The following is a 27990-nucleotide window of genomic DNA, read 5'->3' on the forward strand; positions in this document are numbered from 1 at the left end:
AGAACTTGGAAGAGATGCCTGCTGCAACTCCTGGTCCGTTGGTTTGCCCGGTGAAGCCCTTCTGCAGTGCTGAAGCTCCGAATTCGCCTCGACTAGAGAAGCCCTGTAAAGGACAACTTCTTCCCTTGGGTTGATGGGACCAGTCAACCCCAAGACAAGCTCATCTGGGAATCCTCTCAGAGCTGGCTGTACTTCCATTGCTGCTGCAGGAACCGATTGCCAGGGAGCGGAACACCAGAATCAAGTGAGTGTCTTTAAGTCGGACCCGAGCTTCAGGTAGATCCTCCGGACTCCCAGGAAACAGTTCTGACCAAGCCTTTGCCACCTCAACAGAGTGCTGGACCCCAGATGCGAGGAAAGTTCATCAAGGTATCCGAGAACCGCAGTGGTGCCATTTGCAAGGGTCGCGAGAAGCTGAAACCGCAAAGTGCTGTTGATGAGAAGTTTGCCCATTGCTGCTGCCAAACTTACATTCGTAGTGCAGGAGTCCCCACACGTCCTTCCTCTTGTCCCCACGACTGAGGCCCAGGAACAAAGGATCTGCAGACCTACACAGGAACAGAATCCAGCTGGAACCAATTTCTTCTAACCAAAGGTACTGTAAAACTAATTGGACTTGCCTCTTGTTGTGTAGCCTTGCTAGTTCTCAGTTGAGACTTGACTTGGTTGCTTTTGCAGAGTTGCTTGCAGCTTTTTCCCCTCACAAGCCTCCCAGCTTGTGGCCCTACAGTGATTCTATTTTCTTCAAAGACTTCTAAAACATTGTGCAAGAATTTACTTACCTTCAAGAAGTGCTTCAGCTCACCTAAACTTTGGCTCTCCTGGCTCCCTGAAAGACTCTTCTATCTTCTGACTTGCTTTAACTATCCCTCAACAAATGTCACACATTAGATAACTTGTGGGGCTGGGAAAGGGTTAATTTACTTTGCATTGGGAGGCTCAAAAGTACTTACCTGCTTAAGAATATTTGTTAACCTTTGTTTTATTCCCTAAAACCTTTTCTTTAACACCAAACTCAGTATTGCTCTAAATGTGCCATTGATATATCAATGTCCACAGTGTCCTAGTTATTTAAGTCACCTCAGGGTGTAGGAAGTGTCTGTGTGCCATCCCAAATGGGTATCCACTGATGTATTGAAACTGGGTGTGTATTTTGAAGTATATTATTGTGTTACATATATTGCTCCCTTCTAAAGAAGGCTTATTCAACTGACTGTTAAATTAATGAATACTTGTTTATTTGAATAACCGTCACTGTGAATCTCTATTATAACCCCACAGCTCACATTGACCCCTCTTGAGATAAGCCTGGCTGCTCAGTCACTCTACCAACTTGTATATTACATGCTTATACCAAAGGTTGTGCTAACTATTGCCAAGAGGACAAGGCTGGTGCAGTCTCCAACAGGGTACTGCATACAATCTTGCCTAACACCTCTGATTGTTCAATTCCTAAAAGGCCTTACTAATGTATTTCCACCAGTTCCATTCAATGTACCTGTATGGGATCTCAATCTGGTGTTAGGATTTTTAACATGCATTCCTTTTGAACCTCTACACTCATGCCCATTAAGATTGTTGACATTAAAAACAGTTTTGCTTATTACAAGAACATCAGCCCGCAGGGTAAGCAAATTGCAGGCCCTGTCCTTTAAGCCTCCTCATACAGTTTCCCATAAAGACAAAGTTATTCTCAAGGTGAAACCTTCTTTCTTACCGAAGGTAGTCTCTGGCTTCCACTTGTCGCAAAAAATGACTTTACCAACTTTCTATCCACCTCCTCCTACAGGGAAGGCAGATGAAAGATTACATAGACTGGACCCAAAAAGGGCTCTGTTTTTACATATCCAGAATGGCTAGATTTTGCCAAATACTGGCTGTACTGGCCCCAAATTGGGTCTAACTGTTACTAAACAAACCATATCCAGATGGATTATCCTGGCTATTGGTGAATGTTACAGATTAGTGGACAAGGACCCCCCCGGAAGTCCTAAGAGCATATTCCACAAGGGGCATGGCAACCTCTGCTGCTCTTCAAAGAGGTGTCCCAATCAAAGACATTTGTTCAGCGGCCACTTGGTCTATTCATACTTTTGCCATCTATTCATACTTTTGTGAGACATTACTGTCTGGACTCATCTTCCATTCAGGGAGCACAATTTGAAAAAGCAGTCCTTCATTCGGTCCATGATTAGAACAAAAATTTTAATTCGTACTCCCACCACCAAATTATTACTGCTTTGGGAGTCTATCATAAGGTGAGGAATTTGTGGGAGGAACATCCAATCGAAAGAACGTTACCAGGGTTAAGTAACTTGTTCATCTGTGAGCCCCATGTTCGGTTGGAAGAGGGCTACTGTGCTGGCCCTAAAGAGTGTCAAGCTTCCAGACAAAACCCATGTCTTGCTCAGTATCCTGGACTGCCATTATAACATGCGGGCGCCTGCAGGGGGACTTCTTTAGGATGATGGATTAACCCAACTCATGGATGACTGCACATTATCTCAAGTTCCTCGAATGCTCTTCCGACTTGGTAGGGAAAGTTGGGTGGCTACCAGTGACATGATCTTCGTCAATACTGTGGTGAAGTTGCCAGCATGTCCCTTAAGGTAGGTGATGAGAGTAGCCAAAGGGGCCGGTTGCCACCACCCACAGTGCGATGCTGAGCCTGGTGTTAGTTTGGGAACCAGGGGTGAAAAATTCAAGTTGCAAGCTACTAACCAGCTATAAAAAGTCACTCATCACTGCAATTGTATACATAAACACAGTACACCCTTTCTTACTTGCCAAGAGTCAGTTATCACTAGCCAACTGCTAATGGTGAGTGCACCTTTTGAGACCTGATTGTGAGTATTCACAAACTACCCTTGCCATGCCACGGGTTAGGGGATTGCCATATGTACAGTGTGCATGGTTCTGGGCCTGTAACAAGTGTATGCACAATAGGTCCTTCAAAAGAGCAGAAATGCAAGCTCTGGAGGCCCTTTAATTACCAGGACTCAGTTATCTAAATGTTTGTGTGGAATGGAAATGCTCACCCACATAAATAGTGCTGGAGAAAAGCTCCCCGCTACTGGAGCAAGCCTGATCATAGTTCCTGCAACCCCAACCACCACAGCTGCTCTGCTCGTGGAGCTTGGAAGTGGAGCTCCAGTGTGAATGTGCAAATCCTAGATGGGTGGACACAACATGGCATTCAAATCATCCAATATGGAAACCCAGTTGAGAGGCACCTAATCAACACAAAGTTATAATCACACAAACATGCATACCCTTGAGCAAAGCCCAACCCACGTGAATGGAGCCTAGTAGTATAAAAGGCAGTAGAGGGAGGGTCACAGATGGCACAGAAAATACTCAGAGTTTTCAAGGGTTTTTATTTTATTTGTGGGGCCCAGGGCTGTTTCTCTTTCTCTTATTTGCCCACAAACCTCCTCCCTAACTCAGGCATTCGTAACCACTGTTTGATCTGTAGACTGGTAACCCCTACTATCAATGATCTTCTCATCTCCTGTAGTTGCTTTTTCTGTATAAACTCCCTCGAAATTCCTTGCCAGACACTTGCTGTGTGGTATTCAGGTTAGATCAGTCATGCCCACTCTCTTCTCCTCCTTCAAATGTACTCCTCCCACAGTTCTTTGTCCCTCCGATATTTCACTCCTCGTTCCACCCTTTGATGTTACCACTACTCTTTCTTGCACTACTGTGCTCCTACTATTTACTCTTCCTTGCACTATTACATACCTCTTGTCCACGCACTACTATGCTCCTCCTCACATTACTACGCTCCTCCTTGCACTACTGCACAAACTTCTTTCACCTAGTATCAGTCACTTCACATGCCCTTCTTACACCATATTCCTCTACTCACACTCTACCCAAACATGCACACATTTAAACTGCAGAACCACTTTGAATCATAAACCAATACCTCACCTTCTCTGACACATGCTGCTGCTCCTTCCGTCCTACTGCTAGTCTCTTGGTCGTCCACCATCTCTGACCGACACTCTCTACTTCCTGTACCTTTATTAAAAACCTCTCCCTTGGGATTGGTCTTCTTTGCCAACCCAATCTGTACTACTCTCCCCAATCCAAAGGGTGTATGTGTGAGGGGAAAGATTTAAAAAGGGGTGTAAACCCACCCTCTGTTTCTAGGCAGGCTCACTATGTAATATCCATAGTGGCATACCAGGTTTACTGGGATCGTTCGGGTCCCTGTTTTCTGCATAAAGGTATAATGTCCATGGGGGAAACTGACTTGGTTTCTCCATTATTCTATGGCGGTATAGGGGGGGTCCTGGTGTATGAGCGGGGTCCTGTCAGTACTTCTGGCTGGGACTGTGCCGTCAATGTAACTGAATTTTTGAAGTGCAGAGTTGGAGGATGTTGGGGTTGGAGAAGGTGGGATAGAATATCCAGTAGGAGGCAGAAGCGAGTACAGAGGCAGAGGAGAGATGGAAAAACATCAGAGGCAGGAAAGCAGAGGAGGTCAGAGAGTGGTTGAAACCTGGAACCCTTAGAGTCAATGGGGGGGAAGAGACTTAACCCCCCAAAGCCAAAACCAGGGATGGGTGGAGATTGGAGCAGATGCCGAGCTGCAGGAGAAGGCTGAAAGTAGAACAAGGACTAGCCCAGGTCTCCTTAAAATGAGCAAATCATTGAACATTGAGCAGAATGAGTGTGGGCTGCTGGGCAGCAGTGCCAGGATACGAAGGCATGGAGAAGGTCCTCACCCAAGTCAACCAGCATGTGCAAGCTATAAGTGGGCCTTTGTCTGCTGGAGTCTTTGGATCATTTTGGCAAGGTTTTATGAGATGCTGGTGAATGACTATGATTTGGAGCCTGCAGGAGGAAGAGGCACCAATCTCCAGCTCAAACTGGCAGCGACCGAGAAATACCAAACCCTGTTACATGAAAGACTATTTAGCCTGGGAAGTGCTGTCATCTTTCCTAGAGACTAAAATAGACTATATTGTTCTTTCTCTTGAATATTCAGCATCTTCCCAAAAATGATTTTTGTTTAGTTAATCTTTTGTCCATCTGTGCACAGACAACCAGCCCTCTACCCCGAGAACCAACTGGTACCTATCTTGAAGGGGGTCACTAGGGCTGACTGGATCTATAAAGAAGAAAGCTATTCTAGCCGGTTAGGACAACACCAAGTGCATACATATTAGGTGTTTATGAAGTTACGCTGATGACACCCAGTGTGTTATCCCGTTGACAGGCTTACATGATAATGATGAATCCCTTCTCAACAAAGTGTATGATCTCATTCAGGGTTGGATGCTGCAGAATGGGCTCGACCTGAATAGAGATAAAACGGAACATTTAGTAGTTGGTACTCCCAATATGGTAAATAAATGAGGGCCCGCTTAAGAGAATTTCTTCATTGAAGACTCAAAAATCACTACTCAAAAGAAGGTGTTGCTGTTGGAGTGTTTAGTGTAAGAGCATTTTAAAGAAACTGCCTATTTTTTTAAACCAGCACTGCGAGCCAGGATTCTGCTCTTGCTGGGATTTAATTCTCCGTGTTGCTTCCTGGAGGAGGCTGGGCTCGAGGACAACACGTGACGTATCACGTGACCCACACGGACCATTTAAACTCCCGTGGAGCGCCCGAGCGGGGTGTTGCTGTTGGAGTGTTTAGTGTAAGAGCATTTTAAAGAAACTGCCTATTTTTTTAAACCAGCACTGCGAGCCAGGATTCTGCTCTTGCTGGGATTTAATTCTCCGTGTTGCTTCCTGGAGGAGGCTGGGCTCGAGGACAACACGTGACGTATCACGTGACCCACACGGACCATTTAAACTCCCGTGGAGCGCCCGAGCGGGGTGTTGCTGTTGGAGTGTTTAGTGTAAGAGCATTTTAAAGAAACTGCCTATTTTTTTAAACCAGCACTGCGAGCCAGGATTCTGCTCTTGCTGGGATTTAATTCTCCGTGTTGCTTCCTGGAGGAGGCTGGGCTCGAGGACAACACGTGACGTATCACGTGACCCACACGGACCATTTAAACTCCCGTGGAGCACCCTTGCGGCGATAAGCCCGGCAGCGAAAAGGGTGCTGTATTTCTGTTGGGCTGTTGGGCGGTGAAGAGGTAAAGAGGGAAACCACAATATTATATACTTCTACGATACTGCAAGAGGGCTGTATATGGTTTCTTGGGATCCAGGCACTCAGAAGAAGCTTGGAAATTGCTCTCAAATAGTAACATTCCGTGCACGTACCAGTGAAAGCCGAGTGGTAGATAAATAACATATTTTTCTATTGTGTATTTATTAGCATTGGACTTCTCAGGTGTAACCTAACTTCTATTTTTAAACTATATTCTCTCCTTTTATTTTTCCTTTTCTAAATAATTTTTCAGATATACGTGGTTAGTATATTTGCCCTTTACATTTCATTATGGTGGACAAAAGAGGTACAATCTATAACCTGTGCACGGATATGCCATGCCCTTCACGCTTACGTGTGTATTCAGATTGTTTAAAGGGAACTAGCCTCGTTACAGCCCCAAAATTAACTCGCCCTTTGTTAAAGGGCCTTCAGTCGGACAAACGAGCTGGAAGAAAGCGTACTCGCCCTACTACACCGGCTGGCGATATTCGAGATTTTGGGTTTGGAGTACTGCATGCTAGTCGTTCGTTAGCAAAGATGCCAGAGCTAACAAACCTAAGTGTATCAAATGTGGAAGCCCAACCGATTTCTGTTAGCCAAGTCTCCTTGGTTGAAAAACAACCATTAATGAGTTCGCCAACCATATTGGATACAAATGCTATTAACAAAGGCTGTGAACATCCCTGTAATATCTCACTGTCGGACACTATGATACTTCAGAATGCCCGTACAGGCAATGTTATGAGCCTGGTAAAAAAGTCTAAAGCTGTTGTTGATGTTGTGGATGATGCTATTATTGATCTTCATTCATCGGCTTCTTGCTTTTCGGCTGGGGATAATAATCATGATCTCTCCAAATCCCCTATATTATTTCAGAATGAAAGTACTTCTGATTCAGAAACCTCCATTTCATTTATTCCACCAACACCACGAAGACCTAATCGAGTGAAACCTATTACAGCTGAAGAGCCACTTTTGGAAAAATCCCCAATTATAATGCTGGAGGTGATGAATATTGCAATTACATCTCTTGCTAAACTGTTCGAAGTGCTTGACTCAAAGGTAAATTTTATTACTGATAATCTTAAAAATACCGTTATATGGCAAAAATCGATAGCTGATTCCCTGGCCCAGAGGCAAGTGCTTGATGACAAAGTTGCTATGACATCCTTAAGTCAAATACTGGAAACTGTAACTCTATTAAAAGTGTCTATTGATCAGATTGGATCACAATGCACTCGTTGTACAACTAACAAGTCCAAATCATGTCCCAAGGTTGTTGTCCCTTTCATAGAGGGAATAATTCGTGAAATTTCTACTGAAATTCCTATCACAGTAACCTCAATACCATTGGAACCAATAGTTGAACTACCCATGGTTTCTCCGTTAAAGACTTCTTGTATAGTAGAAAATGTGCCGGCACAGAAAGAAGCATATATGATTTTTGATAAAAGTAACAAGAAACACGGATCTGAATCTATTAGATCTATTAAGAAAACAAAAAATCAAAAAAATAAGAGAGCTCCATCTACTGCTCACACTAAACAGTTCATAAAATCGCTTCCAAAGCCAGTTAGTGGTTTAAGATTGGTATCTAATGCTATAACTAAAAAATACACCAATCTAGTACAAGAAAAGGAAAAAAATATAAAAGATGGGGTGAACCACCCGCAGATAAATTTAAATCACTCACCATTAGATGAGCTACTGCAGGTGGTAGAGACTTGTGAAAGCGAGTGCGAGATTTTGCCTGTCGAAGTGCAGGTAACAGCACCATCCAACCTGGTTTTTGAAAATAACTTTGATCAATCTGTACATTCATCTAACCACGCAGAAATTAAGAAAGCAGTAGAGGACTATATGAGTCAATTTCAATTAAGTCCAGTCATATCTCATCCGTTGTCCTCCGTTATGCCCAAAACTCTGATTAAAAGTGCTGAATCTATTACGAATCCAATCAGTCTGTTGCCTCAAAATGAAGTACATGCGAAAATTACTAAATGTGTGCCTGATACACCAGCTATATCGGTAGTACAGACAAACATCCAAACTGATATTCTATCTTCGATTAAGGACTGTTTGGTGGCTCTAACTTTAGAGCAAAAGGCAGTTAAATCTGCTTTGAAATTATCTAATGGTAACCTTAGTTGCGATTCTTCAGAAATTGCAGATCAGGGAGGGAATTCTAGAAATGTTACATTCAAACTGCCAGAGGCAAATGACAGACCAAATACTATTTTAGAAGCATTACATACAGGGAAAGTGACCCCAATGTCCTTGGGGACTGGTAATCAGAAGAAATTGCCCCAATTATATTCAGTATTCCTTAGTTGTCGAGGAGGATCCTTTACAAAATGTACTATGAATAGGCGAAGTATTATGGAAATATTCTCGGATATCCCAATGTTGGAGTGTCTGGCCTCAGGAGATATTGATCGGATAGAATTTCCTGATGAAAATGATCTAACTGTCTCCTGTCTTTGGATCAAATCGCGTGCAATTTTTAATATTATATGGTCCGCAAGATTGGAGCTTTTTGAGTTAGGATTTAAACTAATTCCCACCCAGGGTGAAGGTCCTTCAATGGAAGATATGCAACATCTAGGAAGAGCGGTGGCTGGGGGAGAAATTCCCGCCACCGCCCCCAAAGAAAGTACAGTTTCTGTAGCTAAGGCTAGTAGTTGCTGTTGTTGCAGGGATGCGTAACTAGCTTATGACGAATCGTGTCCTCTGACACAGAAAATTAGAATCCTTAGCTGGAACACTAGAGGTTACAAGCATTTATTGAATGATGCAAATTGCAAATTAAAAAAATTTGATGTAGTGCTTCTACAAGAGACCTGGTTAATGACTCCACCATCTTGGGACAACCATCACATTCATTTAGTCCCTGCGTTTAAAGGCCAGAAAGGTAGACCAATGTCTGGTTTGGCAATAATATCGGATCTGACTACTATAGTCAATGAAGCTGACTGTCCCTCTCCGAATTCCTTTATGCAATGGTCCATAATTTCAATTGGGAATGTAAAAATAGCGATCATCAATCTTTATTGGAATCCCGTAGCTATATTAACTTCTACTTTCATAAAAGATCTTAATACAATTATGGAGAACATTGCAGGCTCCTCTAACATTGCACATATTATTCTTGCTGGAGACTTAAATATTCATCTTCTCTCTCCAAATAAAAAAGGAAATTTGGAACGGGTCACTCAGTGGTCTTGCTTTGTTAAAACCTGGGACTTGTTAATGTTAAATGGTGCTTATAAAACTGATAATCCAGCCTCCCATACTTGGTCAAGCGGGTCATATAAAGCAACTATTGATTATGTCTATGTAGACCGATTGTTATTTGATCAGATTCCAAAATTTGACGTTATGCCTACTGTAGATAGTGATCATCTGATGCTGACATTTGAAATTAGGCTTCATGGTCATAGCAGGAAACAGCAATGTCAACATCAGATAAAAAATTTGAATATTAACTCACAGCTCACTAGATTACGTTGGTCGCATTCTGCTTTGGAAGCGTTAAACAAAGATCTTATGAGAGAACAGTGTTTTCCTTCAGATGCAGCACACGATTCATTGGAATATCATGATAAGATACATATGTTTGCCACTGCTAATACATCTTGTCATAAATTACCTAATAATATGCGCCCTACTCATGTATTCGATCAATTGGTCAGAAATAGAAAGATCCTATTTAGGAAACAGAAAAGACAATCATTGCTTCTGCTGGCGAAATATCGCGACTTAGCTTTAAGAAAGATAAAGACTGATTATAAAAATTGGATTAGTGCGTATAAAGCTAAAATGTATCAAAAAGATGGTGAGCAATGGCTTCAGGTAGCACAAACGAAAAATACCTCTCAGATCTGGAAGTTAATTAATGCAGGTACAGTGTCATCTCAACTCTCATCTCAAAGTAATGATGTACCTGAAAAATGTTGGGTCGAATATTTTTCAAATATGTATGCTCTACCACAAAATAACTATCATGATACAACATTGAGATCGGCTAACTCTAGGTTCTTTCTTAAATTCGATCGTGATGATATATTGCTCTATATTAATAGAGCAAGTTCATCTAGAGCCCCAGGGCCAGATAGCCTGTCGAATTACATTCTGAAATTAAATCCGGAACTGTGGGCTAGTATTTTATATTCTTTGTTTTCCTCTATCCAGGCAAAGCAATGTATTCCTTCCTCTTGGTGTAGAGCTGTGGTAGTCCCTATTTACAAAAAGGGGAACCGCACGGACCCAGCGAGCTATCGCCCCATAGCACTTCTTGATGCCCCTGGGAAAATTTTTGCCAGAATTATTTTGAGAGACCTAAATATTTGGTCCTTCAAAGAAAATTGTCGTGATCCATTTCAGACAGGATTTGTTGCGGGCTTAGGTACTGCTATTAACATAACTATACTTAATGCTATTAAAATAGCTTATGCAGTCAAGCAACAACCTCTTTACCTTGCCTTTGTTGACTTCCGAGTCGCATTTGACTCTGTTGATCGACAATTATTACTCAACAAATTAACGAATTATGGCTGTCCGCCTTCTCTCATCTCGTTAATAGGGTTATTACACACTAATACCTCAATGCAGGTTAAACTTAACTTAAATGGGTTGTTATCTGAAATTATTCATACAAAACGCGGCCTTAAACAAGGCTGCATTCTTGCTTCAACACTATTTAATTTGTTTATTTTTGATTTGGGTGTCGAATTTTTAAAAGTAATCAATGATGCACCAAAGCTCGGTAATCAAGTTATTACCTGGCTCTTGTATGCCGATGATTTAGTTCTAATCTCGCAAACGCCCAGCGGATTGCAGTTGCTACTCAATCAGCTGGGTTCTTATGTTACCAAAAATAACCTAATACTTAATTTGGAAAAAACCCAAGTAATGGAATTGAAAAATACCAACTTGAAACATTGGAAACATAATGAATGGCTATTACAAGAGCAGAAATTAACTCTAATAAATGAATATAAATATCTTGGCATCATGTTTAGCAACTCAGGCTTGAATAAGCCCCAGCAAAACAGTATATCTGGGAAGCTTTTTTCATTGACTTCACAGGCTAAAATACTTTTAGCCAAGTTTGGCAAATTCTCATGTAGCCATGTTATAACATTCTATTCACAAAAGGTAATTCCTGTAATTGCCTATGGGGCTGAAACTTGGATTCCCCAAAACCGATCATACTGGGACAGAATTGAAGCTCAATTCTGGAAGAAAGTACTTAATCTCCCTAATTCTACCCCTAATGTGCTGTTACGGTTTGAATTAGGTAATCTCTCGCTTCACATACAAGTAGTATGGAAAAGATGCAGTCTCCTTCGGAAATGTCTTTTGGGTCTGTCGGCAAAAAATGTGCTAGCGACATTGGCGGATTACTTACTTCGCTCTGAACATCTATTTCCGAAAAAGTGGAGAACCGCAGTTTTTGATGATCTGAATATGGCAAACATCTCAATAGACTTACTGTTAAATAATCCGAACAGGGCCAAATTAAAGCTGCACAAATATGATTGGCAATACACACAACAAAAATGTCTAGGACTAAAAGACTTCGACAGAACTCTATTTGGTCATAAAAAATTTCGACAAGCAGCTGACTATCTTTTGAAATGTCCTTCATTTAAACTTCGAACTCAAATTTTAAGATTTCGTATGAATCTATGGCCAACGAATCAGATTTTATTAAGGAGAGGTATAATAAAACCAGAAGTTGCGTATTGTCGATTCTGTAAAATTGTCGGAATGGAAGAGACTCTTAAACACTTATTAATTGTCTGTGTCTCATTAAAGAAACAAAGAGAAACAATCTTACAAAAACTAACACACTTACATTATATAGTTCGCTCTGATAATGAATTATGGTGCGAATTATTTGCAACATCTAAAATCTCAATAAGAATAGCCACAATGCAGTTTTTGGAATCGGCAATGCAATCAGTTGACCGCCCTTGTATGATGACTCGATATAATAATGAGAATTAACAGCTACCTATTCTGGAGTGCTTTATTTATGGCTTTTTGAGATTTTATAAATTAATTAATTAAATCTTACTGCAGGTAATATTGATGTACATCTATGCAAGTATATCCCTCTAGTGGAGATTTTTTGTAACTCTGTTTCATCTCTGATTGCCTGTGATTAATTAAATTAATGTATAATGTGAAAGGAAATTATATAGTTATATATGTATTGATCTGCTTATGTAAATGTTTGTTTTGAAAGGTTATTTAATTTTAACCAACCAAAATAAAAGAATAAAAAAAAAAAAAAAAAAAAAAAAGGTTAAGACGCTTGGTGCTGTCTTTGACCAGCACCTGACCATGAATGCGAATGTCGACAGTCTGGTCTCCTCCTCAGCATATTATATCAAACTCTTAGCCCACCTATATTTATATATTAATATTTAGGATTTGTAAAGCACGAATTATGGCCAGAAAGCATCACGGCGCTGAGGTAGAGTAATTTTACAAAATTGAGACCACACGCTTAAGGAGCAGAGAGGAAACCAAATAGATGAGTCTTTAATAACTTCCTAAAGGGAAGGTATTCGGTCTGAACTCTCAAATGCAATGGCAGGGCATGCCATAGACTGGGGGCCAAAACCGAAAAAAAAGGATCGCCCACCTAGCCGCTTACAAGGACATTTTGGGATTTCCAGCAGCACTTGTGTTTCCGACCAAAGGCTTCTAGCAGTATAGTACCTTACCAATTTCTTTCTCAAATAATGATGCTCCACATTATCAAGAGCTTGATGCATGATACACAGAATCTTAAACTCGATCAGTGCTCCCACCGGCAACCAATGAAGCCGGCAAAGAAGAGCAACGGAAGGAGTCAGTCGAGGAGCTTGCAGAGCAAGCCGGGCCGCTGCATTCTGAAGAACTTGCTTTCAATTTTCCAAAGCCAGCCCCACATATGGCAGAGATCTGGGCTTCACATGAGCCATCAAGTAAAAGTTTCACGCCCAGACTCTTGACAGACGCAGGGTACCGGACAGGGGCCAAGGGAGGCTGGCCAGTATTGCGCATTCCAAAGGTGATCCCTATCCTTAGGCCCAACCACTAGTACCTCAGTTTTATTTCCATTTAGTTGGAGCCAATTGGCCACCATCTAGGACCCCACTGTCTCCAGGCAGTCACAGAGCTGGCTGGGGGGCGCGGATTGAGGTGAGTCCAGCCAGAAGATCAACTGTGTGTCATCTGCATAGGAATAGAAGAGCACACCGCAGTCAGAAATGAGGCTGGCCAACATCCGAACGTACAGATTAAATAACAGAGGAGATAAGGCCGACCCTTGAGGGATTCCAGAAAACAGCTTAACATGAGAAGAAAAACATCCCTGGAAAGAGACAGTCTGCGAGCGACCCTCCAAGAAAGACTTGAACCAGGCTAGTATGGATCCTGTGACACCCACCTGCTCCAGCCTGGTGTAGGGGAGGAGTGGTCCAAAAGACCCTCCTTGCCTACATCCCCTCCCCAAGTGAGGGCCATGGCTCATTGGGCGTCCCCTCACACCACCCGGGCCCAGGTGGTGGAGGGTTCACCTGCTGAAGACATTGCCCACACGTATTGAATTTAGCTAGGCCCAGAAACCATTTTGTCTATCAAAGATGGTGTGAGCTCAGCGCACTGTAGCGCGGCCCCCACCCTCGGAGAGTTTCAATTATCCCTGTCGCCGCAGCACCCTGGCAGATCCGCTGTGAGCCCATTCCCACGAACAAGACGGACATGAGCTAGCATAAGATACTAACACTGTAACATTTCACCGTCCACAGTGTATCACTGCTCCCAGCGTGACCCGGTCAGCGAGGCCTGGGTGATGGGGAGATCTGTAGAATGGTCATCCGATGAAAGTAGAAAAATACCCAAATGCGAATGTCAAAAACTACTTTGAATACATGTATCCTTTCCATAAAACTACTTCTACTAAAGAAACCTGTAAAATTGTGTAATTATTGTAAGAAACGCATGTTTACATGACACCAGCAATGAAGGACACGCACCCCTGCAGGGGTGTGAAAATGATAAAAGCATTCCGGGGAATTATTCTCTATATGTATCATTGAAAACCGTACACCACGCGGTCCCGCGCCATAACTGAACTAATGCTGCTAGAGTACACAAGAAGACGAATGTAACCCTGCAGAGGGCTCATGTGAAGGATGCGCGAGAATGCACTTGTCATGCGTGTATATCTAAGCCCCTTATGTGCCACCACCGTCACGTACGGTGGCGGGTCATTTTCTATGTACTCCACCAACCTCACTACTACCTCACTTACTGCAAATGTATATGCATATAACTAAATACTGTAATTGTTAAAACATAGTGTACGAATAAGGTGCTCAGACCGGATATAATCGAGACACATCCAGCAAAGTGAAATGTATGTTTTCAAGTGATTCAAACAAATATTATAAAGTGTTCAAATGATAGTGATGTTTTCACCACTAAAAGCCGGCAACACACGAGGAAGATACCTTTGTGAATATGTGCAAGGCCATTCCCCCTCCCACCCTGCGAAGACTGCCAAACATGAGAACAGAGGCCCGCGCAGCGCTGCTCCACCTCCCCCAACCAGACTGGAGCCGCTTCAAAGATGTGTAGCCCCCTCTGCAGCACCCAAGGCCACGGCCCGCCACCTGCATAATTTACAGCACAGCAGTAAACCTCTGCCTGAACACACACTCCCAAAGGCAGCCCCTCGTAAACCCCACAACCCACCGGATAATCTTAGACTTATGGCCCTGTGCAATCAGGACACCCAATACTGTGGCAACACACAGCAGCACATTTATAACCACATCTAACAAGACAGGGAGGCATGTACCGCCCGTCCCATGCCCTGAAGCTTAGCCCCTCAACCTATGGCTCCGGTCAACAGGACACTGGTAACCATGCCCTGACGAATGACCATCAGACCCCTCACAAGGTGCATTCCTCCTGTGTTGCATTAACCTGTAGAATAACCTATTGGAAGATTTACTAAAGCAGATAATATTGTAATGACTGCGGTGTGCATTGCCTAGGGCAAATAAGTCAGGAAAAGACATTCATCTCTGACACTGGCCGCGATGGCACAACAACACCGCCCGGATGAACTCAGCCAACCTGCCAGGCCCAGCCCGACCCACGAGGCTGACCAGTGACGTCTTCCAGCCAAAGCCAACCACATCGCAGCAGCACCTATAGTTAGTCATCGCCACCCAATCCCATCGAACTTGTGCCCCCTATAGTATGTAGGTTCTTATGACGTTTTTTGTAAATATATACGCCTGTCTTTGCTATTGTCAGACAGAGCGCTCTCGGAGTTTGCAGAGTTCTTTGCATGCCCTTTTCTGATTGATAAACTCCCGTTTAAGCTCACCCGCACTCTGTCTTGGCTTTATTCCCGAATTGGGAGAGTCCTTCATTGTCTTTCATTGCGGGGAGGATCGTGCTGGTTGGGGACGCTTGCCTTCACTGGCCAACAGAGTGTGGTGGTCCACTGTGTCAAAGGCTGCAGAGTGATCCAGGAGAATAAGAACTCTGGTCTCTCGATGGACCTGTAACAGCGCAAGATCATCCAGCAACGATATCCTTACGGACTCCTTCCCCATCTTGGGGTGGAAGCCTGACTGATACGAATGAAGACAGTTATTGGCTTCCAGAAAACTCGATTTGAAGCGTAATCACCACCTCCATCAACTTCATAATAGCAGGCAACAAAGCAATGGGCCTAGAATTGGCCGAAACTCGAGGCGAGGATCCAGATGAGCTTTTTTAAGTAGTGGCAAAACCACTGCATGTTTAAGAGTATCTGGAACAAAGTCCATAGAAAAAGAGTGCTGTATTGCAGCGGTCAACATACTCAAAGCTGAGACCATCGCAAGGGACATAGTGGGCGCTAAAATTGATTACTGTTGCAGTTTGTTGCATGGCATTACAAAATCAGACTGCAATCGGCTGCAGGTAATACAGAATAGAGCGGTACTTTCGTGTGGTTACTGGTCTTTCAAGGAGAGACCATTTTTCGGAGGCCAGATGTAGTCTGCATTGGCTCCCAGTAGATTTGAGAATATTGTATCCTCTTCTACGCATAACAAATAAATGCTGTATGGGAAAGATGCCTTCCTATTTACAAGATCTTCTTAAAGAAAAACCAAATGTGAGACTTCTCAGATCAAATAATGCTGACCTGTTAGTCATTTCTAGACGCACCTCCAGTAAAGCCTTGAAGGGGTTGTTTCAGAATGCGGCCCCAAGGGCATGGAATGCCATGCCTCTGGACCTCAGAGCACTGAAGTTCACTGAGATATTCAGGAAAAAATTGAAAACCCTGTTGCCCAATCTCCCTTGTAGGTCGCTCTCTCTGTTTTTCTCTCCTATTACCTAGGCTCATGTTTTCTATGTTTGTTCGTTAGTCTGTTTTTACGTGCGCCCTCAAGCCTAAGGGTATATGGTTGCGTGGTAAAAATCTAATTAAGTAAAAGTAAAGTTAGGCTTATACAGAGTGTCTGCTACAACCCTGTGACTGCAAAGTGGGCTGGCGAGAGATGCCCTATAATTCCTAATGGAGAAGCAGTCCACTTTAAGTTGTCTTTCACCCCTTGAATTCCCCCTTATCCTGACTTTTGTTTGGGGAAGCTTAATACATTTAACGTGCAAATGTATAATTTCCAGTGGCAGGTTGTGTGACAATACTCTCTGGCCAAAGTGAGGCCAAATGGTTGCACTGCGGACTGGTAGTGAGTGCTTCCTTCCACAAACATAGATATAAGTTTGGGGTGGATTGCGATGTGAAAGTAAAATCCCTGCAGATCTAAAGACACCATGTAATTATGCAACTCAAAAGCCCTGAGGTTTTGCACCAGTAACCATTTAGAATCAGTCCTTTCATGGAAGCTTCTTGTGGAGTCCCTAGCCTAAAATGGTTCTGAGCCCTCCGATAGGAATATTCACTTTTACTGACTGCTTATGGAAAAAGCTCTACTGCTCCCTTGAGCAGAAGTAAAGCAATTTATTGGTTTAAGGGCTATTCTTCAGGGCTGTCAGCTTAATTTGGCGAGAGACCTTTTATTTTTTTCAGGCTCTTGCCTGCTTTGGTCCCAAAAGGTTCTGTGCCCTCTAACATGATATGCAGAAATTTGACCTGGAAATCGGCTGCAGGGTTCCTGTCCTCACCCATAAATGGTGCTGCACTCATTTCTCATGTTATATCCTACAGTGTTTTGTTTCCAGAACGGTCTGAAGGTGTTTAGCACTTTCTTTTTGATCTCATACAAGTTGTTGAGAGGAAGTCTGCAGCTCAGGGTGGAGCTGTTTTCCTGTCGTGTCGGCTGCCCCCCAAAGATCCTATGTGGATTGGGAAAGGGTACAAGAGGCATTTAAAATGTGGAGGGTTAGGCGCCCTGCAGCAAAAATGTGTCTGCCCAGCAAGAGCAGCTTTTTAGATAGATTTGATATCCGGGATGTGGTTGAAAGCCGTAAATCTAGAACCTGTGTTTACAGCGTGGACCACCAAGCTTTTGGGTGGACTGTCAGCATATCGAGTCACAAGGTCCAGCCCTGTGTTTATTGGGATAGGCATCTGTTCACACAAGGCATATAAGTGGGCCTACTCCACATTGGAGTCAACTTAACTGTGAGGACCTCACAGAAAGCCAGCAGTGGCACCTTGGGGACTTGTGACTCCAGGTTTTCTTTCATTGTGTTAATTCTTATCTCTTCAGAGGGAACATTTGAGTTATCAATGCCCTTGATACAGCTCTGAAGGAGCTAAAATCTGGTCCCATAGCTTCACCAGGGGCAATGCCGATTTCAGAATCTGTGGAGTTGTCTAGGCCATTGGCAGCCCTTTAATTGCTCTGCAATTGCAACCTCGATTCCTCAGTTTGATCATACAGTGGACATTTTTCTGGAACCTGTTATGTGCTTTATGTTGAACCTATACAAAAAGAGAAGCAAAACTTGGCGTCTTCTTAATCAGTCAAAGATATTTCTAAATCTTTGGGTTTGGGTACAGCTTTCATTGCTCAAGTATTGGGAACCCTCCACCTCTTCAGGAGAAAATTGTTTCCTAAGATTCCTGTGGAACAGCACCAGAGACTGAAGATCAGGGCCTGAGGTGCGCAGATGTGTTTTCTGACAAAGGCTGCATTGGCGTAGCCTGTGCCGATGGCCCACTCTCAGCCTTACGACAGCGGGGGACACCCACGCAACCCCTGACACCCTTGAGCGTTGTAAAGGGGATTAATCATTTTCGGGGGAGGGGGCGAGGTGTGGAGATGGAGGTAAGGTTGCACCGCCTTGATTGTGGTGGGAAGGTGTCAGTATGAGCATAGAAAGGGTTGGTAGTCAGCAGGCAAGCTGCCAGCACAGCCAGGGTGGTTGGTGGGAAGTCTGATATTTAGGAGAGGATTACGGTGGTTGAGAGAAGTAGTTGGCAAAATGGTCAGGATGAGAAACAGCAAAATCGAGGAGGGTGGACAAAGGGGGGCAACTGATGGTCATCGATGGCTTGCATGGAAGAGAGTGGATGGAGGAAATGAGGCCAGTATAATAGGTGGACATGTGGTTGGTCAAAAGTAAGAAGTGATTTCTTGCAGGAAAGCAAGGAAAGTAGGTTTTGTATTGGTTTTCTATCAGCCGTACAGGTTGATGCACATGATTGTCCTGAGCTGTGGTATTCCCCGAGCGATCCGTGCTTGGGGATGAGAAGGAACAGTAATGGGAATGGTGCTCAAAGGGAGATGCCGGTGGCAATATGAACTACAGAAATGCCAATTAAGTGAAGTAGGCAAGAGTTGAAGATGGCTCTTGAAGGAAAGTCCCGATTTGGTTTATTTAACTGCTTGCTAATGTGTGGTTGTCCCAAATTACAGCTTACATTTTATGTTTTATTGTCACAGTATGGATTCCTTTTTTTCCCTACATGTCTGCACTAAGAACCTTTGTGTCATGGGAGGAAGAGACCAAGCATTGAAGTGGGGGAATGCTTGGGCTGTGCTTATGTAAAATAAGGATGATACTTTGGTTGTGGAAGTCCTCAGTAACTTACAGTATATAGGTCTTTTAATGGCTACTTTCTACCGTACATTTACATGTATAATTTCCTGGTGGTCTGTTTGAATACCTTTAGTCAGTATACCATGTAAGGGTGCAGAAGTTAAAGTCTGAAACAATGGTGGCATGGTGATGGGCAAAGCAGTTTATTCAGGCAAAAATAAAGAGGAAACCTATCAATCCCGAACTCTAAAAGGGGTTTCCCTGCCTCTACTAAGGAACTAAGGAATCAGTCAGAATGTCTAAGTAAATAAAAAGAGTTCACCATTGTGTCAAAATGTCTATTTCTATCCTCACACTTGCAACTAATAAGAAAATGGTAGTGTATCTTCTTGGTCCAGAAGAATGACTCCCTGCTTTGGGAGAATGAGTCACAGTTCCAATTGCAGGGGGGAATTTCACCTGTGGGAACGACTCCCTTCTCCATGTCTCAGTTCCTTTCTGAGGAAAATAAACAAAGTTCCAGTTTGTGGTGTTGTAAGGTTTCAGAACCAATTCAAAAGAAAAAGTTAAAACTCAAAACGTTATTCCTTATTCACCATAGTTTTGCTTCACTACTGGGTTCCTGAAGAATTCCTCCCTTCTCCAGGTATTTTATTCTTAATGTTCTCACAGTGCCAGGGGAATGACTTCCTTCCCTGGGCATTCCTTCTTATTGGCTCTCGGGAGGATAGCTCAGGAGCAACGCGCTTGCCTTGGAAGTAAGACGAGACGGAGCAACACAGGTTCGATCCCCGGGTCCGCGCTTAGAAACCTCTGGGAATTAAGCACGTTATAAATAACCTTTCATATCATACACAATCTTTGGAAAAAACTCCAGCCGATATTGCTTCCTTCTGCGGTTTGTTGGCTTCTCAGTCCACAAAGGTTGGGCGGAATGACTCTCTTCCCCCAGGCCCTTCTTATACTTTAATATGCAGTGCACACTGCCAGCAGGAATGCCTCCCTTCCCCTGGCTTCTTTGCCAATTTTACATTCACAGTTTAACCTTAGCAGGGGGATGACTCCTTTTCCCCTGGCTTACATAGCACTTCAAACGTTCACATAAGCTCTCATTTTGTGTGCGAGTAACAGACCTGTGTATTCCTCTTTGTGCAATAGTCCTGGTTCACTATCCTGCCAGGTACTGTGACTATGAAGATGATTGGTATTGATCTTCATAAAAGGGTGCAGGTCCCAGACCCATGGGATTCTCCCCTTTTGGTACTGCAGACCTGGTTCACTATCCTGTCAGGTACTGTGACTATGAAGATGACTGCTGTTAATCTTCATAAAAGGGCGCGGGTCGCTGACCCGTGTTCTGACACGTTAGTCCTTCTGAAGGCCCACCAACCATCCCAGCATCTCACGTACCTGAAAGAGGCTTGCTGGTGTTCTTCAGTTGGTTCCAGGCTCTCCGCTGTGTTCTTTTCGGGCCTCTCGCGGCCCCTATTGATTTCGTGTGTGCTGCGGTGGCTCTGCAGTTTTCGGTTCCTCGCGGGCTGCTGGTCTCCTGTCGACCGCGTGTTCCAGCTGCTTCTTGTGGCTGGACGCCTCGTTTTCCACGCCTCTGGTCGGTCTCTCCATGGCGGACCGGCTAAAGACAGCTCTGCCTGCAGGGTAGCGTCCCCAGCAACAACTTCCTCTGGTCTTCGCTCTGGTCTGCTTCCCGTCTCGCGGTTCCTCCAGGGAGGGCTTCTCTTCCCTTCCTGGTTTCAATCTACGGTTTTGAATGAGCTCTGCCCAATCAGGTATCGAGAGAAACTAGAGTGTTCATTCACATTCTCGTAAGTGCTCTCTATGTTTCTGCACTTACGCTAAATCCCAATTCTGATCTTGAGGTCTTCCAGGGTGTCAGTTGGTCTCTCCCTGATCTCAGTACTTAAGTGATACATGTCCCTGAGGAGTCTACACTCTTCCTCGTCACAGTGCTTCCTATATTGCTGGTATGGCAAAATCATATAGAACACAAGTGAAAGTGTTGGTGGGAGGGGGTAGGAAGGTGTTTTAGGGTTAGGTGGGCTATGGGTATACCATGTTCTCACAGGTCGTCACTAATCCCTTAGGGAGCTTCCCTTCCCATGAGATCCACCTGCTGAGTACCACCCCCAGGGGGACTTTCAGATATCTGCCTCAACTCCCTGGCCTCATGGGAAGAAGCTTCCCCTGGGGGAGAAGTGACGACATTCAGGGATCCTTCACAACCAACAGAGAGAGCTGTTTTACTTTTTAATAGACGCGTTAGGACTTTAAAGCATATTTTGACTTTTCAGTGTTTCCAGTGCTTATAACATTACATTTTTGTACCACATATTAAGTGAAGAACATCTGTATTTCAGGCATCCCCAACCATTTCATCATCAACGGAGACTGAAGCTCGAATCTTTTGGTTGGGCCTGATTATCTGTCCAATGATCTGGACGGTCTTCTTGTTCAGCACCTTATTCTCTCTGAAACTGAAATGGCTGGTAAGGCATCACTTTTCTTTTAATTCAATTTATATTTGTTGTTCTTGTACAGACACTTATTCTATATGAAACTGGAATGGATGGTAAGGTATCACATTGTTTTTTCAATTTTATTTTTAATGACGGTCTGAATGGTACCCTCAAAATGCTAGACTCTCTAATCCAATAAATAAAACCTTGATACATTGAATGTCAAATTTGTATTGGATTTAATTTGATAGATTTAGCCGATGGAAAAAGATGTCTTGGCATTTTCATGGTTGTAGCCTTGATCCATGTTGGGGTGCCAACTTTAAATATGTGACATTATATGAATTTACCCAAGTTCCACATTGGCAAGAATAACTGTTGCAACAAATGATTTTAGTTTGAAGCAGTGTTGTAGTACATTCTCTAACCTTGGTATTGCCGGTGCTTCTTCTCACCATCTCACTAGTCTGAGTTAGTGCCCCCTCCCTGCCTAAAAAGGGACTTACTTGTGAAAGGCTGCAATGCTTTTTTGTACTGCATATCCAACCATGGCATTTCCAATAAGAGCTCGTAATTTGTGTATTTATTTCCGACCACGCCTCACTTTTATTTTTTTAATTCTGTCATTTTGCTCTGATTTGGAATTGATACTTTCATTTTAAATGTGTGTTCCTTTCTGATATAGCAGGAACTTAAGATGCAATAAGGAGAGCAGTGGTTATCCTCCCACTAGGGTTTTATTGCAGTCTCTCCTGCTGGTGGGGTACGTGGCCTGAACCAGTGTGTTAGGACCTAGCTGCGTGGAGCTCCCGCCGAGATCCTGTGTTGATCCTCGCAACGGTAGTTAAGACACTTTAACCCATTTCAGAAACGTACCCCTAAGCAGAGGGGGAAGTGGTGCCTAACTGCTGAGTCCATGCCGGGAGAAAATCGGGGCCGCGTAAAGGCATACAACAAGCAATTGCAGGAGTCCGCCTGCGCACCAATATGGCGACTTCGGCGATGGGACAGGCACTAACAGTGAAGCTGCTGGCATTGTGACTGCGACTGCCCACGAAGTGTGGCCCACCCTGTGGTCTGCTGGCAAACATCAACGCAATGTACACTGACTGTCCCTCAGGCAACGCTAATGCATAGCTCTCAACCATTTGTCTCGCAAAGGCGGGTGAAATCACCCAATTTTGTTTTTGGCGGGTGAGACGCCCATTGGAATGAATGGGCGTGCAGGAGCCTTGGCTGGTGAGTCAGCCCTTTGCAAGGCGGGCGACACCCGCCAAAAGCGGGTGAGTTGAGAGCTATGCTAATGCGATCCGTCTCTGGCCCCCGCGAGCAACGAGGAAACGGCCCGTGATCCGAAACCGCACTACCAGGACCTGCCGTGAAGCGTGCAACATCACCCAGCCTCTTTTGCAAGAGGCAGTGCCTGCAGCTCCCGACAGCCCTGCTACTACAGACGCCGATGGGACATTGCTCCTGCTGCCTGGCTCCGATCCAACTATTCCTCACTGCGGTAAGTGAGAATGACGGTCTTCACACCCCAGGGCCTCTGCCGGCACATGACCACGTCCGGCCCTGTTAAACATTACATTCTGTGCAACGCTCCCTACAGCTGGGCTGGGCAGACACAAAGGATTTCACCCTCCATCTTGCTTCACTCCCCTCCCTGTCTAACTACTGTGCACAGTCTGCCACTGCGGCAACAACCCAAACTGTGGAAACTGCACTGAGCAACTTGCTCCAGAGCCTGGCTACGGTCCTGCAACCCTGCGCCTCGAGGTGGCTGCTGCCTGCCGCCGCACTACCCCACAAACTCACGTGGCCCCAATAGAATCCTAGACCGCCACGGAACAAGACCCGCAACTGGGTGAGAATTACCTAGGCTGGTTCACTTCCGCCCACCTCCTTCCTTCGTTCCTTCCATCACTGCGCCCGCAGAGCTGGGCCATTCCACCCTTCGATTGCTGAGGATAAAGGAGCATAAACGGGGTACCGTGACCATAAGCCCACTTAGGAGAACTGGTGGTGTGGACTCCGTAAACCAAACTGCCAGCAGATCAGGCATCAATAGAGAGACCAGATAATTGAATCATTGAGTACAAAATGCCCACATGCTCAGTAACGAGATCCTACGTGGCCTGCTTTAGGGCCAACAACACTCACGCAACTTGCTGAACTTCTGGCAGACCGGCACTACCCTGAGAAACCCTATTACTTGTGCCCTGGTGACGTGCCCACCTGATAGTTTAGCTGCTAGCAGATTGCTGCGCCTCAGACTACGCCTCTGCAGAGGAGTCTAGCTGGGCTTCCCCAGGAGATACCCTGCAAACACAGCTGGGCCCCCGGCTAGACGACAAGACACAGCATAATCAATGTTGCCCGCCAAACGACGTCACAACATGTCACCCACCAAAAACAAGAATAAGTCTATGACAATGCAATCCTTTATGGTACAAGCGAAACATTGCAACGCTGCACAGGCTGAGAACCTGAATCAACAAACGCCCTCTGCGATCCCGCAGGACCCACAAGAAAACTAGGTTAAAATTGACATACAGCTCCTCCGACAAGACGTCGGACAGCTAGCCGAGATGGACACGACCGCAGAAGTGTTCCTGCAAGAGACAACAGACTCTACGAAGGACATAGACAAGAGGGTCAAGGAACTTGAGAAACAAAACATCATCCTGGAAATGTGTGCGGAGGACGCTGAAGGCAGGTTGTGTAGAAACGACGTGCGGGTGCTTGGTATACCGGAGGGAACTGAAGGGCCAGACCCCACCTCGTATGTTGAGAACCTACTACTCCAGGAGATTGAACCAGGCAAGCTCTCACAAGGGTTTGCTGTTGAAAAGGTCCACCGAGTGCTCCAAAAAAGCCTGAGCCAGACCCACGACCAATGATTGCCAGAATGCTTAACTTCAGAGACGGGGAAGTCATCCTACAGCACTCTATACAAGGGGGCAAGATAATACTGGGTAACTCGAAGATCACTATCTACCCGGACAACACGCCAACAGTTCAAAGGGCCAGGAACTCATTCATACCTATAAAAGCAAGACTGAGGCAGCTCAACCTCAAATACATGCTTCTGTGTATCCTGCAAGACTCAAAATCCTCTAGAAACGGAAAGCACAATTCTTATAGAGCCCAGAAGCGCCCGCCAGGTGGATGGACCACAACGACCTGTCTAGCAAGAGCGACCTTTAGCAAAGAAGCTACTCACAACAATTGCAGGATCTGGGCTTCCGGTCTTGATATGAGCACTAACTATGTAAGACAAACAATCGTCACCAAATCCACGAGAAACGCCTAATCCCTCGGTGGGAACTAACTAGAACTACCCAGGGCTAACCAGATTCCCCTAACTGCGTAAGGAGAATGTCACTGCCATAATCACTGTTTTATATCACCGGTGGGGGCAGAGCCCAGCTACTCACTGTTGGTCTTCACCACTCGCCCCAAGTTACTAAAGGTCTCCAGCCCGTTGCTGGGCCCTACGCCTGGTACACAATTGCTGGACCATGCCTTTTACGTACCAGACTGCCTGAACAACCTGATGTTGTTGTGTACTATGTTTAAGTTCTGGTTTTGTTTTTGTTGCTTATATGTTATCCATACAAAACGTCACTTGGGAGTTCCCGTCTGGCAGGTGAGACGGGCATTAAAATTGTTGATCTGGAGTATCTGTAATATTCATGTTGACGCCGGGACTCTAGCGGATTCCGCTTCAAACTGGCAAAGGGCGATTGGAGACAGGGCAGCTGTACTACTTCTAGGGAACAGAGGTACAGGCCATGAGAGGGCCAGCCAATACACAATGCAATGTCCACTGCCATAAGAATGTCATGGAATGTGCAAGGCCTTGGATCCTACCTCCACAGAAACAGGGTGAAATCCTAGCTAAAATGCAAAATGATATCCATAGTACTGCTCCAGGAGACACACCTGCTCCCAGAGGGACAGGAGGCACTACTGTCCCGCTGGATAGGGACGGGGTATGGTGCCACCTATTCTAAGTTCTCCATAGGAGTGCTTACCTGGATTGACGGCACACTTCTCTTCCAATTACTAGATACAGAAAGACACAAGGACGGGAGGTACCTGATTGTCAGAGGGTATCTTGAACATAGGGAGGTCTGTATAGTAAACTCATACTTTCCGAATCACAAGATCCCAGCACACACTCCCACCTTATGTAAACTAGTATCAGCAAGGAGCGATGGCCTTGTTCTGTGGGGTGGAGATTTTAACTGTGTACGGAACCCTGCACTGGATAGATCATCCGGTCTGAATAATAGCCCCTCCCCAGCCTCTACCACATTGAACACAATGCTAACAGACCTCGACCTAGTTGATGTCTGGTGGGAAAAACACCCAGACAGCAGAGGTTACCCCTACTACTCTCCCCCTCATAAGGTGCACAAACAAATAGACTATTTCTTTGTGGGCTCAGTACATCTTCCAGAGATCATTAGCATGGAATACATGAGCCGCACAATATCGGACCACTGCCCTTTGGTGATTGAGTGGGGCCTTGCGTATCCTAGACATCCTATCCCGACATGGCACCTACCTATCGGGGCACTAACCGATGTAGCTTTCAAAAGGTCACTATCAGACTTCCTAATCAACTTCCTCGAGAATAATGCGTGGGAGCGTGTGCAGTTGGGGCACCATTTGGGAAGCTATGAAGGTAGTGACCCGAGGCGAGGTCATAGCTAGGGCTGGGGCCAACCGCCGGGTACTACGCAAGACCTTGGAGTCCACAGAAGAGGAAATGAAAGCATTATAGACCCAACACCTGGGCCAGCAGTCCACAGAAGAAGAACTGATAGAGGCACGATCTAGGTGCGCAATGCCTGGTCGAAACTAAATTCGACTACACCGTCCAGATTGCCGGAGCACATACAGGGAGAGATAAGCCCGGGAGATTATTGGCATGGCTTTGCAAACAGGAGCATCCCAGATTACAGACCACGTCGCTCTGATGAATGCTGGACCCCTGGAGATCCCAGCTGACTATTAACAAGACTTTGCTTCCTTCTATACGCAATTGTACAAGCACGATAATCCAGTTCCCCAAAAGGTCCTGGATGAAGTGTTCTCCCAGATATGGCTCCCTAAGCTCTTGGACAGTCAATGAGACTTTCCCTGGACTGACCCATTTCTGTTGAGGAATTGAACAAAGCTATCGCTTCCTTGCCTACCAGAAAGACCCTGGGCACAGCTGGGCTCCCCTCGGAATTTTATAAGTTTTATACCGCTACTCTGACCCCAACACTTCTGAAAGTCTTTACGGAGGCTTATGACACAGACACGCGCCCACCTGGCATAAGGGAGACCCTAGGAATACCTATTCTCAAACCTGGGAAACCAGCAGGTGTGATTCATAGCGACATAAAGATACTTACAACAGTATTAGCGAGACTCCTCCGCACAGTTATCACAACACTGGTACACACAGATCAGATGGGATTTGTCCCTGGGGGCAGAAAACCCCTGAACCTCAGAAGACTCCAACACTTCATTGACCAGACACACACTCGCAAAGAACAGTATGTGGTGGCGTCCCTAGACGCCACTAAGGCATTTGACTCAGTCTATTGGGAGTGGCTGCTCACATCATTGGGAAATTTTGGGCTGGGCCCGGTATTTATCCATTGGGTCAAACTACTGTACACCTCCCTGATGGCTAGACTAAAGTCAGGCAAGCAGATATCCAGAATATGGAATATTCAACGTGGTACCCCGTGAAGGCTGCCCACTCTCGCCTATGCTATATATACTGGTTATGGAACCCATAGCGGCATATCTATGCCAAGAATACTTAGAAGCGGGCATAATGATGGGCAGCTCTAATCACTTTATCGCTCTACGCGGACGATGCCTTACTCTACCTTTGTGAACCACGACACAACCTCCCCATTATCCTAGATGTGCTTGTTAGATTTGCTGAGCTATCCGGGATCTCATTCATTAGACAGAAATCCTGTATTTTCCCACTAGCTGGCCTCCGCAAGGCGTACTCGGCTGCCCTGCCTGAGTTGGGACTCCCCTGGGAGACTGAATCGTTCAGATATCTAGGAATTTCGATTGCACACATACCCAAATAAACACACAACTGCAACACGCTCCGGGTACTGGGGAGTCTGGAGAAATCTATTTCCTTCTTGTCCAGACTGCCGCCATGGGCAGAATTGCCATTATTAAAATGATAGTGCTCCCAAGATTTCTTTATGGCTTTACAAATATCCACCACTACATAGGAGCAGCCTTTTTTCTCTGTCTGGACTCGATAATCAGAGACTTCGTATGGGGCTCTGGTCGCCACAGACTGGCCCTCAGCGTGTTGCAACTACCTTACAAAGATGGTGGGCTACA

General features: G+C 44.9%; 1 protein-coding gene across 2 annotated transcripts in view; it reads left to right on the forward strand.

Moving 5' to 3' along the window:
* TVP23A (trans-golgi network vesicle protein 23 homolog A) overlaps positions 1–27990 on the forward strand; it is a 512460-nt gene that overhangs the window by 272232 nt on the left and 212238 nt on the right. For both annotated transcript variants that reach the window (XM_069647835.1, XM_069647834.1), the window contains exon 5: positions 21511–21639. In XM_069647835.1, coding sequence (XP_069503936.1) covers positions 21511–21639 — 129 coding nt within the window. The remainder of the gene's footprint in view (positions 1–21510; positions 21640–27990) is intronic.

This window comes from Ambystoma mexicanum, chromosome 2q (assembly GCF_040938575.1).
Source record: "Ambystoma mexicanum isolate Mex_15411 chromosome 2q, UKY_AmexF1_1, whole genome shotgun sequence".
NCBI lineage: Eukaryota > Metazoa > Chordata > Amphibia > Caudata > Ambystomatidae > Ambystoma > Ambystoma mexicanum.